The 13,712-nt window shown below is 41.0% G+C and overlaps 2 protein-coding genes across 4 annotated transcripts in view; one reads left to right on the top strand and one right to left on the bottom strand.

Annotated features, from left to right (window-relative positions):
• ZCCHC9 (zinc finger CCHC-type containing 9) overlaps positions 1–13,712 on the top strand; it is a 34,407-nt gene that overhangs the window by 12,129 nt on the left and 8,566 nt on the right. For 2 of the 3 annotated variants that reach the window (XM_055430032.2, XM_055430030.2), the window contains exons 7-9: positions 7,872–8,018; positions 11,681–11,922; positions 12,124–12,335. The gene's annotated coding sequence lies outside the window, so the exon portion shown is untranslated. The remainder of the gene's footprint in view (positions 1–7,871; positions 8,019–11,680; positions 11,923–12,123; positions 12,336–13,712) is intronic. The other variant, XM_088838501.1, reaches the window with a different exon arrangement.
• Positions 7,492–13,712, bottom strand: part of ACOT12 (acyl-CoA thioesterase 12) — a 40,622-nt gene continuing 34,401 nt past the window's right edge. The window contains exons 12-15 of the mRNA XM_088838503.1: positions 11,238–11,371; positions 9,371–9,499; positions 7,902–8,028; positions 7,492–7,641 (exon numbers count right to left, since the gene is read on the bottom strand). Coding sequence (XP_088694629.1) covers positions 7,492–7,641; positions 7,902–8,028; positions 9,371–9,499; positions 11,238–11,371 — 540 coding nt within the window. The remainder of the gene's footprint in view (positions 7,642–7,901; positions 8,029–9,370; positions 9,500–11,237; positions 11,372–13,712) is intronic.

Here is a 13,712-nt window from a genome sequence, read left to right as displayed (position 1 = left end):
GGAAGTGTTAGAAGCCTTGGATATCTTGATGTGAGATATTAAGTAAGGGCAATGATACTGAGGAAGGAGCCTGCTTGGTGTAGCTGAAAAATAGCAAAGAGGCCAGTGTGGTTGGAAAAGAGTTGGGGATAAGGTAGTAAAGATCAGACAGTTAACAGGGGTCACATCTTACAGACTACCAGTTTCTGCTACATAACCACCACATATCAGAAGCATATGGTAACAGTGTTTATTTAGTTCATGCCTGTGAGTCAGGTCTCAGTTCAGTTCAGTTCTGTCGCTCAGTCATGTCCGACTCTGCGACCCCATGAACCACAGCACGCCAGGCCTCCCTGTCCATTACCGACTCCCGGAGTTCACCCAAACCCATGTCCATCAAGTAGGTGATGCCATCCAGCCATCTCTGTTGTCCCCTTCTCCTCCTGCCCCCAATCCCTCCTAGCATCAGAGTCTTTTCAAATGAGTCAGCTCTTTGCATCAGGTGGCCAAAGTATTGGAGTTTCAGCTTCAACATCAGTCCTTCCAATGAACACCCAGGACTAATCTCCTTTAGGGTGGACTGGTTGGATCTCCTTGCAGTCCAAGGGACTCTCAAGAGTCTTCTCCAACACCACAGTTCAAAAGGATCAATTCTTTGGCGCTCAGCTTTCTTTATAGTCTAACTCTCACATCCATACATGACCACTGGAAAAACCATAGCCTTGACTAGACGGACCTTTGTTGGCAAAGTAATCTCTCTGCTTTTTAATATGCTGCTGGGTTGGTCATAACTTTACTTCCAAGGAGTAAGTGTCTTAATTTCTAGGCTGGGCTTATCTGGACAGCTCTGCTAATCTCAGTGGGGCTTGCTTATATCCATAAGAAGCCTGATTTGGGGTCAGCTGGTCTAAACTAGACTCAGATGAAACAGCTCTATTGCTTGTATCTCTCTTCCTTTTCCTGGGACCAACAGACTACTCCTGAGCTGTTTTTCTCATGACAGAGATGTAAGAGGGCAGGTCCACTTGCAAAAACATCTTCAAGCCTTTGATTGCATCTTGTCTGTTGATGTCACATGATCAGGCTCAGAGACAAGAGCTGGAATAGTGCACTCCGTTGGCAGAGCTGGGGATGGTGGAAAGGGAGTGAATATTATACCACATCATACCCCAGACTGTTATAAAGCTTTGGCTTTTACTCTGTGATAGGCAAAAATTTTTACAGATTTGAGAAGAAATGTGACACGATCTGATTGCTGAGTTGAGAGCAAAGGGAGGGGTAGGAATAGAAACAGGTTATATTTCAGATGGTAGAAGACCATGTTTTGAATTAGGGTTATAGAGTTGATTTGAAGGAATCAGGTTCTGATTATATTTTTCACATAGAGTTGATAAGATTTCCTGAAGGAAGGATTTATGAAGGGAAAGGTGGCAGAATTGAGGGATCTGTTTTGGAAGTGTCGATTTTGAGATGACTATTATCTTAGTGGAAATGTCAACTAAGTAGTTCGATATACAGATGTGGAATTCAGGAGAGTTTAGGGCTTGAGACGTAGATTTGGGAGTTATTGGCAAGTAGATATCTTGTAAGACCCAGCGACTGGGTGGACTCAATGAGGAATAGAGAGAGGAGAAAAGACCAAGGTGGAGTCTGGGTGGTGTAGTATTTAGAGGCCTGGTGGAGGAGGAAGAACCACAAGAGGAGGCTTTAAAAGTGTGACTGGTGATGTCGGAGGAAACTCAAGAGTGACATCATGGAAGCCAAGAGGAGAAAATGTTGCAAAAAGAAGGAACTAGCCAGTTTGGTTGGTGCCATTAGTTGTAGCAATGAGAGAGGTCTGTGGAGTAGTGGAGGGAGAAGTACGATTCGTTGAATGAAATAAGGCTGTGAAGGCCACATTTATAGATAATGGGAGTAAAGGTGGGTGGCCTTTAGGAAATAGGATCAGATGAAGTGTTCTGCTTTATTTTAAGATAAGAGATAATAGTGGTTATGATAATGATCCAGGTAAGACTTCTGAAATAGAGAAAAAAGAGAATTGAAGGAGTGAAGCCTTGGAGAAGGTTAGAGAAATAGTTCTTTGCTAGGGTTGGTGGTGGTTGTTCAGTTGCTAAGTCATGTCCGACTCTTTGTGACCCCATGGACTACAGCATTCCAGGCTTCCCTGTCCTTCAGTTTTTTCCAGAGTTTGTTCAACCTTATGTCCATTGTGTTGGTGATGCCATCCAACCATCTCATCCTCTGTTGTCCCCTTCTCCTCCTGCCTTCAATCTTGTCCAGCATTAGGGTCTTTTCCAATGAGTCAGGTGGCCATCAGGTGGCCAAAATATTGGAGCTTTAGCTTCAGCATCAGTCTGTCCAGTGAATATTCAGGGTTGATTTCCTTTAGAATTGACTGGGGGTAGAGATGTTTAATTTATTATGATAGGAGGGATGGCAAAGAATGAAGGTGCATAGAGCGGGAAATGAGATGCCTCCTGGCTAAGAGTTTGTATTTTACTCAGTGAAATATTTTCTAAAGTTTATTAACTGCAAAAGAGTAAGACACATGAAAAACTTGAAGGAAGGGAAGGCAGTGTGAAACAGCAAGCATATAGGAAATGTAGTAGGGTTATCAGAGCCCTTTTGAAATTTGTGGTCATAAATCTCAAGTGAGACCAGTCTACAGTTTTCAGGTACTCAGTGCAGGGTTGAGGTTTTACAAATACTTTAATTCAACCACAGTTTTGAATTTGCCAGACAAGTCAAATGAAAGGAAAAGGTATAGGGAGTGACATTAATGATAACCATGGACCTTAAGCCAGATAAGGAAAGAAGGGAGGACGTGGAGAGGAATAATGAACTGTGGAAATGATAGAAATATTAATTTTGAACCTGTTTTCAAGTGTCCCTAAAAATGTCACAAAATGAGGAAGGAAAAGATGGCATCAGACATGCAACTTTTATATGGTACTACTGAACTGATATACTTGCAAGTGTGCAGTGAGCGAGGCATTTTATAATATTTTTCTGACTTTTGGGCTTCTCTTGTGGCTCAACTGGTAAAGAATACACCTGCAATGTGGGAGACCCAGGTTCTATCCCTCGGTTGGGAAGATCCCCTGGAGAAGGAAAAGGCAACCCACTCCAGTATTCTGGCCTGGAGAATTCCATGGACTGTGTAGTCCATGGGGTGGCAAAGAGTCAGACACAACTGAAGGACTTTCACTTTTTCTTTTCTGACTTTTGGAGGTGGGTTACTATCAAGAATTATGAAGGGTCTGAGATTATTAATCTAGTCTGTTACAGCTTCATGGATGTCAATAGAAGGATGAGAATCCTGGTTCAGGGACAAAGGACATTATTATTCATGACACAGCAAACAGCATATCATGAGTATCAACTTATTTGTGTTGCTTCCATTTTCCCTTAGTCCCCAGGATGACATGCTGGGCCCAGCTGGATGCTGTGGACATGGTGGGTTTGTGTCGCAGCTGATGAACACGGCCAGCACTCTGAGCAAGTGGCAAAAATTGTAGCACACAGCATACAAGCCAGTCTTCTGCACCCTGAGAGTGAGCCGTTACACTGACGTCAGGCTGTGGTCACCGTGACCTACTGAATTGCCTGTGGGACTAGCATATTGCCAGTAGACAAGTCTTGCAGTTTGGCACACCGAGCATGAACATGCAGGACCCCTCTGGGCCCACGATGAATTGTCTGATCCAGTAGTTATGCTACTTTCAAATGGGTAAAATGAATCATGAGCAAACTTCATAGTTTACAAATTTTAATAATTTATTCCAAACCATTAAAGTTATTCCTTAACATATATTTTCAACACATATTTTCAAAACTGCTCCTACAAATAGACCAATACAAAATTCCAAGGTTTGAAATATGCAATAAAAATACGAATAAAACCACATGGTGAGTATATATAAGAATACACTGAATTTCATTTTTTTATTAAAATTATTCATTATTTCCTAGTGGTATTTGCCAGAGAAGGCAATGGCAACCCACTCCAGTACTCTTGCCTGGAAAATCCCATGGACAGAGGAACCTGGTAGGCTGCAGTCCATGGGGTTGGTAAGAGTCAGACACGACTGAATGACTTCGCTTTCACTTTTCACTTAAATGCATTGGAGAAGGAAATGGCAACCCACTCCAGTGTTCTTGCCTGGAGAATCCCAGGGACGGGGGAGCCTGGTGGGCTGCCGTCTATGGGGTCGCACAGTGGCATACGACTGAAGTGACTTAGCAGCAGCAGCAGTGGTCTTTTCATATAAAGGTAGATATATTCTAAAGTATACAGATCAGTTTTCACATTTTTTCCCTTAGAATTCTTCTTTAAAAATATGATAGAGAAACTGAATATAGATCAGAAACTCCGTTGCATTAAAACCAGGAAGAATTAATAGGGAAGAGTTTCCTTTCTTAATCAAAAAGCTTTCAGTCCTGTTAGAAGCACTTGAAAACCCTTACCATCAACAAGGGCATGAAATCTCAAGTGTTCCTGTAGGATATTTTAGAACTCCAAAGGAGAAAGTGAGCCTGACTACATTTTTATGTTCCCTCTGTCCTTAGTCTCCGGGGGCTTGAGGATGGCTGCTGATGAACCAGCTTCACTGCTTACCCTTGGATCAATCATGTTTGCTTAAAGCCAGGGCACCAAAGAAAGCTGAGGAAGACTGTACTCAAGTCATCTGTTTTTAATTGCCTTTCATTCTATTCCAGCCTCTCCAGCATCTGCTTTCCCTAGAATATGCCAGAAACATTCCCATCTCAAAGACTTTGCATGGGCCAGTCATTCTACAGGAAACATACTACATCCAGAAATCCTCATGGTTCAGTCCCTCTCTGCCTCCTGGTCTTCACTCAAATGTCCTGCAGTAGAGCCTACTCTGACCACCCTGTTTTGTTTTTTTTTTAATTTTAATTTTTTCTTAATGTTTTCTTTATTATTCCTAAACAATCTATCAGGCCATCAATAACCAAAGCCCAGATCCTGGATGTATATATTTCTGTATTCATTATATAGAATATTTACTATCTTTCAATGTGAAACACCACCCTACACATACCTCCTTGTTTAAAAGTCATGTCTCATGGCCAGAAAAATGTTATTAAATTTTACATCTTTAATTTGCAGTGGCCCTAAGGAGTAGATGGGAAGCTTCAGACTTCTGACCCCCTAGTCCACATTCCTGCATTCCCAGGCATGAGGGCAACTCCTCACCAGGCCCCTCCAGCCCTGGCCCAGCTGGAGTGAGGGTGGCAGAGGTAAGGAGGGTGGGGGAGGCTCTGCAGCCCCACCTGCAAAGGACACACTCAGTTGGGCTGGGGGACCCCAGCCTCTGCACTGAGCCACAAGCGCTGGCCTCTCAGCACCAGGGAAGGGAGGCCAGAAGCTGTAGAAGCATTTTCCTACTGCTGCTGGCAAGTGACCACCCTGTTTAAAATATGAACAGACGCCTCCCACACCTCCCCAGCATGCACATCGTTTACCCTGTTTTATTTTTCCATTTAACACTTACCTCCTGAAAAGTAAAGTGAAAGTGTTAGTTGCTCAGTTGTGTCTGACTCTTTGTGATTCCATGGACCACCAGGCTCCTTTGTCCATGGAATTCTCCAAGCAAGAATACTGGAGTGGGTTGCCATTCCCTTCTCCAGGGCTTCTTCCCAGCCCAGGGATCAAACTCAGGTCTCCTGCATTTCAGGCAGATTCTTTACCTTCTGAGCCACCAAATATCCTATAGTATTTATTTACTTTATTATGATGTGATCAGTACCCTTCTGTTACTTGGTGACCCCACAGTGCCTAAAAGTGTCTCATACAGAGTAGGTTCTTAATGTTTATTGAATGAGTAAAAGAGCAGTCAAACAAATTTCCATTAAAAAAGGAAATATAAACCTAAGGGCTGTTGTTCGATTTTACAATAGGAGTGCTTTAGTCAGTTGGGTCATGGTTTCAGGCAGTAGATTTTAAACTTTTTGAGATCCCCCTAGGTAAAGCCTGAATGCATTGCTGTCTTTTCCAGTGTAATGCCCTTTTAAAGAATCTTTAGTCCAGTAGTCTGCAAGTGAGCAGTTCGGATTAGGCCATGATGACCTGATAATGTCATGTGACTAATAATATTAAAATGAGGCTAGTGTAGCTAATATTTAAATTTTATTTAAATTTTTAATTAAATGGTCTCATGTGGTTAGTGGCTACCATATTGGACAGTGCTGGTATGGACTGTGCCTGTGTTATAAGTTAGAGTGGGCATCATCTTTGTATCTAAAAGTAATCCAGCCAAAGTTACTCTATTCTTTCATTCAGAAAAAAGTTTCAAAAAACAAAACAAATTCAGAGATGTACGAAAGACAAAAGTTAAAAGCATTTCAGTTGTAGAGGAGGGCTGAAATTTTAGCATACAAAACTTTAGTGTACTGTAACCCTCTTTATTGATCATTTTTTAACCTTTTTTAAAATCTAAAAATATTCTAAAAAATCTACTTTTGGAATGTAATGTATAAGCATTTAAATGAGCCTGTCTGCTCCTCTTATTGTATTTAAATGCTAATTCATAAAATTGGGACATAGTCCAAGATTCATATAAATGAATTTATAACCTGTTGGCACAGATTAATAAAAATAATTACAACCAGGTCTGGACAGAGGTAAAGATTTGACAAACTAAAGCAAGATATATCTAATCTCTTAAGTGCTCTAAACTCTAATGGAGAAGTCCTTCAAATTTTAGAAGTTGTCCTGTAGAGGAGGTTAACTTTATGTATGCTGGTTTGTCTTAGGAGTCAAGACAAATCACAGAGTAAAATAATAAATGTAGAGTCTAGGGAATAAAGTTCTAATGTAATGATTATGAAAGAAGAGCTCAGTTCATTCTTTCTGTACAATATCACATTTTGCAGGTACTTTGTGAGTGTATATAGCAATAGATAACTGAATGGGTCAGCTACCTTGATATATGTTAAGTGACACCAGGAAAGTAGTTCCTATTATTAAAATTGATTGGGTTCCATTATGTTTTAATGTCTTCCTAATTTAAAGCTCTAAAACTTGTAATACATCTTGTCAGGTGCTCCTGTCACACGGATACCTGCTGTACATGGAACAACCCCATACTATTAATCACCTAGCCAACGTTTCATTTCTGATTTTATAAAATTTTATAAAATTTCAAACAGAATATGTTTCACCCCTCTAGCCTAAAAATGTTTTGATTATCTTAATTAAACTTTCACCATTTTATAGAACACACAATATTGATTATGAGAAATTTTCCATTGCCTGTGCCCCTGGAAGGTAGCAGAGCCACAGATGATCTAAAACAGAGTCTTAAAGCTCTTTTAATGTTAACCCAAATCACTGGTATTTGACTCGGAATGCATTTTGTTTTTTAACCTCTTCACAGCTGCATTTTTCTTAGACTGGTACGAAATTATTTGTGGCCGAGAAGCTTATCAAGTGTCAGGACTAAGGGAGTTTGGAGTTGCCAAGTGGGAAATAAAATGACAGATAATTTAAAGCATGCTTATCAGCCCATCATCAGTAGCACTCTCTATGAACTGTATACACGAGGCTGCTGTCTCTTCGATGGATTTTGACCAGCCACCAAGGTTTCCAGCAAAGTAAGGAAGGATGCTAGCAGAAATCTGGTTAAAGTAAGATACCTGTTTGAAGAAAACAAAGTGAAACAAAACAATATTTTAATTTTTCTTCATTGGAGCTTTTTCAAGCAAGGATCTTAAATCTTTTTGGTGTAGTGGAGGCTATGATCCCAGTCCCTTGGAAGTGGATCTGAAAGGATGACCTGAGGATTCCCTGGTGGGTCTGGGTGGACACACATTACAGAATTAGTTAATTTAGTAAACCCAGGTAAATGGTTTCTCTGTATCTGTAGGAGAAAATGTGCACATTTCATCGAACTTACGGTACATGAACTGCTGTCAGTAGCGTGGATGAGAAACCCGGCACATATGATTTCACTTCTGACATACTCTGGAGAAGGTGGGACTGATGGCAGAATAACCGACCTCACTGCCACCACGTAAGTCTGACTGCAAGGTAAAAGGACGTTTTCTAAGTTCTTGAGAGAAGAACAGTGAATGAAACAGTAAATGGTGAAGAACAGTAAATCCCTTCAGTTAATGCAACTCGTTGATATAGTAGAAGTAAAATTATGAAGACCCAGATACTTTACATGAGTGATATGCATAAGAAACATCTTTATGGCTACATTCAAGTATAGGAAATAGTAATAAGGGCCGTAGATATTTTCTTCCTAAAAACTATACATGCTTTGCATAACTCTGCAGAGCTGTAGTCAGACTCCAAACTTGTGTGTGTGTGTACTCTAATGGGTTGTTATTTCAGTCTCGTCCACTTTTTTATTGGAAAAAATAATACCACTGTATTAACGAACCTTCAAACAATAGGAACCCTGTACATTAGAAAACAGAAGTCATCCTTCAGTCTACCCTAACCACAGTATATTCCTATCCTAGAGATGACCACCAATAAAATTAACATTTTATTGTGACCCTCCAGGTCTTTTTATAAATAACGTTTATGTAAGCAAATGGACATATTCAGATTTTTACATAAATATAATCATTTTACAAATATTGGTCTATAATTTGATTTCTCGTGTAGTGATAAATCTTTAGAGGTGTTTCCTGTATCAGTACCTCTATAACTACTTCATCCTTTTTAATGCTGGTATAGTATTCTGGTACAGTATGGTTCTACTATAATTTATAAGATAAAGCTTCAGTTTATTTCTAATATCTTTTGCCATAATCAATGATAATACACTGAACATCTATGTGCATTAATCCCATGTGGGAGGGATTTTTCTGTAGGCCAGTTTTGACATCAGAAATAATGCTGACCAGTTCTAGAGGTAAACCATAACCACCCTGGCAGCTTCCATTTCTTATCCCTCTGGGACCCTTCCCCTTAGAAGCTATTCTCTGAGAAGTCCAGTGCCCATGGAGAAGCCTTGAACAGATACTGATTGAAAGCTAGCCATTTTGGGTGTGTAGCACAGTAGAGCCTTTGTTAATTCTGAACCGAAACCAACTCCTAGTGTTTTATTTGGCTCATTGCATTTTTAGCAGTAATCGAATGCGTCAAAGATTGGCTAAATATCAGTTTTACATGTGCGTAGAATAAAAGGAAAGGGAACTGCTTTAGGAGTCTTACATGATGCTTTGCACGTGGCTGGAACTTAATAGTTTTTTTTAATGATAAGTAAAGCCTCATCTAGAAAAAATTTATATGAACATCATTCAAGACCAGAAATGCTTATTCCATTGACTTCCTTATTTTCGTATCAACTTTTTCTTTCTACTTTATACTATAAGACCTTGCTATAACACTTGAGTTACAAATACGCACCCATCTTCGAGCGGCCTTCTTCGTGAAACAAGTACTACTAAGTCTTTGGGTTTGTCATTGTTCACCCCAGGACAAGTGATATAATATATCCGATCATCTTCACTTACACAGTCTATGACTTCACAGGACCTATGTAAACAGAACAGTGACAGAAAGTGTACACTTTGCTACTTGGTAGAATAAGGCATGCCTTTTTTTGTTTGTTTGCGTAACTTCATTATAGGTGTCTATACTCACCCTTCTGTTCATATAATCTACTCCCCAAAGCCAGCATCATTTCTTAAAGTCTGTCTTTAGAGTTGTTTGGCCAATAGGAATAATTCTGCCTGTGATAGAATGCTGGCCATCTGACTCTAAGGCCACTGCCTTAAACACTGCAGAGAAAGGCACTTTTCTTTTTTCCAGAAACTTATTTTTCTCTAGGATCAAGTAATATTTTAAAGACTACCAAACTTTATGGACAATCCTTTGTGGACTCTGAGGTAAAGGAATATGGTATTTTGGGAAAGAGCACTAAGCTTGGAGTCAAACAACTTGCCTTTGATTCCCAGAGTAGCTATGTTGTGTTAGGCAAGTCACTTTTTTTTCATCCATAAAATGTAGATGATAATACCTATGGTGTATTGTATAGGTTAATAATACCTATGGGCTTAGGATCAAATGAAAATACCTAGCACAGTACCTGAGTCAGATAGATGCAGGAAAAAAGTTAATGGAATTGGAATTCACTCACTCATTCCTCTATTCATTCACCTGGAATGTCAGGTGATATAGAAAATGGTGGAGAGAAACATTTGAAAAGAGCAGCAAAGGTTAGGCATTACTTTTGCTGAAAGCTTTGTACTTATATCTACAGATACTGATGCAAGATAATTGTGAAGTGTTTCTCTTCTCATAAAGTGTTTACTAACGATAACATTAACCAAGATGCATCCTTCTGGCATCTATGTTAATATAACACATGAGCCTAGAGCTGTTTCACTTTAGTGATGTTAAATTGTCTGTCACGGGCTGTTAATCACAGTGAGATTTAGACATTTAAGATGAAATTCTACCTCATCCAAATTAGGAAGTAAATGGTATTAATAATGCTGAATATAATAGGAAGCCCATCCTGCCAGTTCTTTCCTTAAAACAAGGTGTCCCTAAGGCCTGAGCCCTGCAACCCAGGAGCTGGAACTCCTTGGAGAAGAGAGTGTCACCCTGACAGTAGAGTTGACCAGGTTCACAGCCGTGCATTCCAGGAAAGGAGGGGGAATGGAGAAGGTTGGACTAGGGATGTGGGAGACAGGAAGTAACAGAAGAGATGCAGGCTGACAGCAGTGGGCCCTGACGAGACAGGGAGGGCAGGAAGGAGTCTACTCACACAGCTGCTTCTCCCAACTTCTCACCAGGGAGTGCTGTTTCACAGAAAAAGAAGGGCTACCAAGTAAAGATCAAGAGTGGGAAGTACAATTTGATAATCACTTCCTCAGGAGTAGTGAGACTATGTCTTAAAGTACAAGAGTGTGGAAATTTAGAGCCTAACAGACCTGGGTTCCAAATGAGGTCCCATTGCTTTACTGCCCATGTAATCTTGGCAAAGTCTTGGGACCTCTCTTTTGTTAAATGGGAATAATAGCAACCTTGAAGAGTTACTGGTAGGATTACAATAGATGTGGGAAAAGCATGTCGAGTCAATACAGATGAAAGCTAGATGATTAGAATAATTTTTCTGCCTCTCCAACAGCTCTGATACTGTGTTATAGCAAATACTCTTCAGTTAAAACAATGGGTCATACTTTGGGCAATGGAGATAGACTGCAGTGTAGAGGTCATTTTTTACATCATGTCAAGGTTAAATAAAGTGTTTTAAATTTATTCTTACGTGTAGTGGGGGTCCCACAAAGGTCGCTTGGTAAAGTTGGACAAGAGATGATAAGCCAAGTGTGCTGGTCTTTTCACATGCTTTTCAACCCAAACATATAAAATATCACGTTCTTCCAGAGTATATATTTTTATCTAAAATAAAATAACCGAAAAAAAATTACAAAAGAAAAATTGATGTTTTTATATTAAGACCACAGCAGGATTGAAGAAGCTAAAGCATCTTGGCACCTGGATAATTACGAAGCCAATAATGGTAACTCACTTTCAGCGTTTGGATGTCTAGAGCTCAGACCAGGATGCTATACTCCTGTGTCATCTACACATTATGCTGCTTGAGGGCAGGCTATTTAATTATTGTGCAGCAGTTTTTCTCATGAAAAATAAACAGCTTTATCTCTTTCCCTCTTTATCTCTTTGTGATATTTCCTTGCCTCTATCCAGGAACGATACAAAACATCACCAGACTGCTAGGCAAGTCAGTGCTTCCTTTCCCCATAAGACCTTGGAGCCAAGGCTGCAGCCTAACATTCCCAGGATGTCAGGTGTGCCTTCATTTGGGCTGAGGGGATCCAGGAAGTAAGCCAACACCTCTAGATCCAACTCAACCTCTCAACAGGACTGCTGACCCGTATTTTCCTTCAGCACAAAGCATTCTTTTTTTTGTGAATCACAAGTGTTACAAGGTCAGTTCCTGAGTGTCTAGTGCTTACTGTTCCTTAGAGAAGAGAAAGCTTGTCTTGGGGATCCATTTGACTTACACTTAAATATTAATGTACCCTTTGTTACTCTGAACCTTGCTTCTACTGTGTTTTCATCAATAATCAGAGATATATGTTCAGCTAAGAGCACATTTCTATCCTGCCCCTTTACTCCATCTCTTTCAGGGTGCTTTGAAGACAGTGTTGAAATTTGCCATCTTATAATCATTCCCATGGCAACAAGCAATGAGAAGCAAACAAACAGGGTTAAGACTTCACTGCAGGAATCAAGCAGATGGAAAAATCAGGCTGTGACAGAGAAAACCTTTATTTAAACATAAATATCTTTTAAGAAGAGAATGAAGAAATGAGAAACTGACTAAAAGCAGCTTAGAAAGGTAAGAAGTAGCTATTTCCTTATGCCATTTTACCTCACCAGTTGACCTCAGCACCAAGCCTGTCTTTAAATTGAGCCTGCAAAGGAGGGCATGATGTAGGCTGTGGGCACTTATCAAACAAAGAAAACCATGAATGTAGCTCTAAGTCGAAGGCTGAGACTCAGCCCAGCCTAGACCTACCTACTTTTCCCCCCTATACTGCAGAAGTAGCAGGAGGTTCATTGATCCTGGTGTCCGTGTGGCTCTTAGCCAGCCTGTTGGGGCTCTGCAGTCAAAGAGGAGTAAGAGCAGGTGGCCAGAGTGAATTCCACCACCTCAGTCAGATTCTGGCCTTGGGGCAACCACAGTCAACCTTGGTGAAACCAGGGTAGAGTGTGTTGTAACAGTGGGCTGAGTACTTTTTAAGGGTTGAATTGTGTCCCCCCCCATTCGGAGAAGGCAATGGCAAGCCACTCCAGTACTCTTGCCTAGAAAATCCCATGGACGGAGGAGCCTGGTGGGCTGCAGTCCATGGGGTCGCTAGGAGTCAGACATGACTGAGCGACTTCACTTTCACTTTTCACTTTCACACATTGGAGAAGGAGGTGGCAACCCACTCCAGTGTTCTTGCCTGGAGAATCCCAGGGACGGGGGAGCCTGGTGGGCTGCCGTCTATGGGGTCACACAGAGTCGGACACGACTGAAGTGACTTAGCAGCAGCAGCAGCAGCAGCCATTCATATGTTAAAGTCCTAACCCCCAGTAGCCCAGAATGTGACCTTATTTGGAAATAGGGTCATTGCAGGTGTAAAAAGTTAAATGAGGTTCTACTGCAGTAGTATGGGCCCCTAGTCCAATATGACTGGTGCCCTTATATAAAGGGGCAGTGTGGGCAAACACATGTACACACTCACTGGGAGAATCCCATCTGAAGATGAAGGCAGAGGTCAAGTGATGAATCGACTATCCAAGGAATGCTGAAGATTGCAGCAGAGGGCCAGAAACTAGGGGAGAGACCTGCAATGGATCTTGCTCACTCCCCACAGAAGGAACCAGCGTGACCGACACCTTGATCACAGCCTTCTAGCTCCCATGACCATGAGACACCCACTCTGGTACTGTGCAGCCTGAGAAAGCTATCACAGCACTTCTCCAGGAAGCTGCTCCCAGGTTGGAGACACATGCTGCTGCTTCCTTTCCTGGAGACATAACAAACTTCACACTAAGTAGCCATCATTAAATTCTGCCCTTACAGAGCTAGACTTAGCCAGTGTCACCTACAGTATTGGATGAATGGATGGCATTTTGATCCTTTCCCCAAAGGTAAAAGTAGGAGAAAGTCCTTAACATTCTGCTGTCAGAGACAATGACATTGATGCAGACAAGGAAAGGCAGCGGT

The sequence above is a fragment of the Moschus berezovskii genome, chromosome 8 (assembly GCF_049115385.1).
Source record: "Moschus berezovskii isolate FMDL1 chromosome 8, NW_MosBer_1.0, whole genome shotgun sequence".
NCBI classification, from domain to species: Eukaryota; Metazoa; Chordata; class Mammalia; order Artiodactyla; family Moschidae; genus Moschus; species Moschus berezovskii.
The sequence above is the reverse complement of the archived record's forward strand: the minus strand, read 5'-3'. Positions and strand labels throughout refer to the sequence as shown.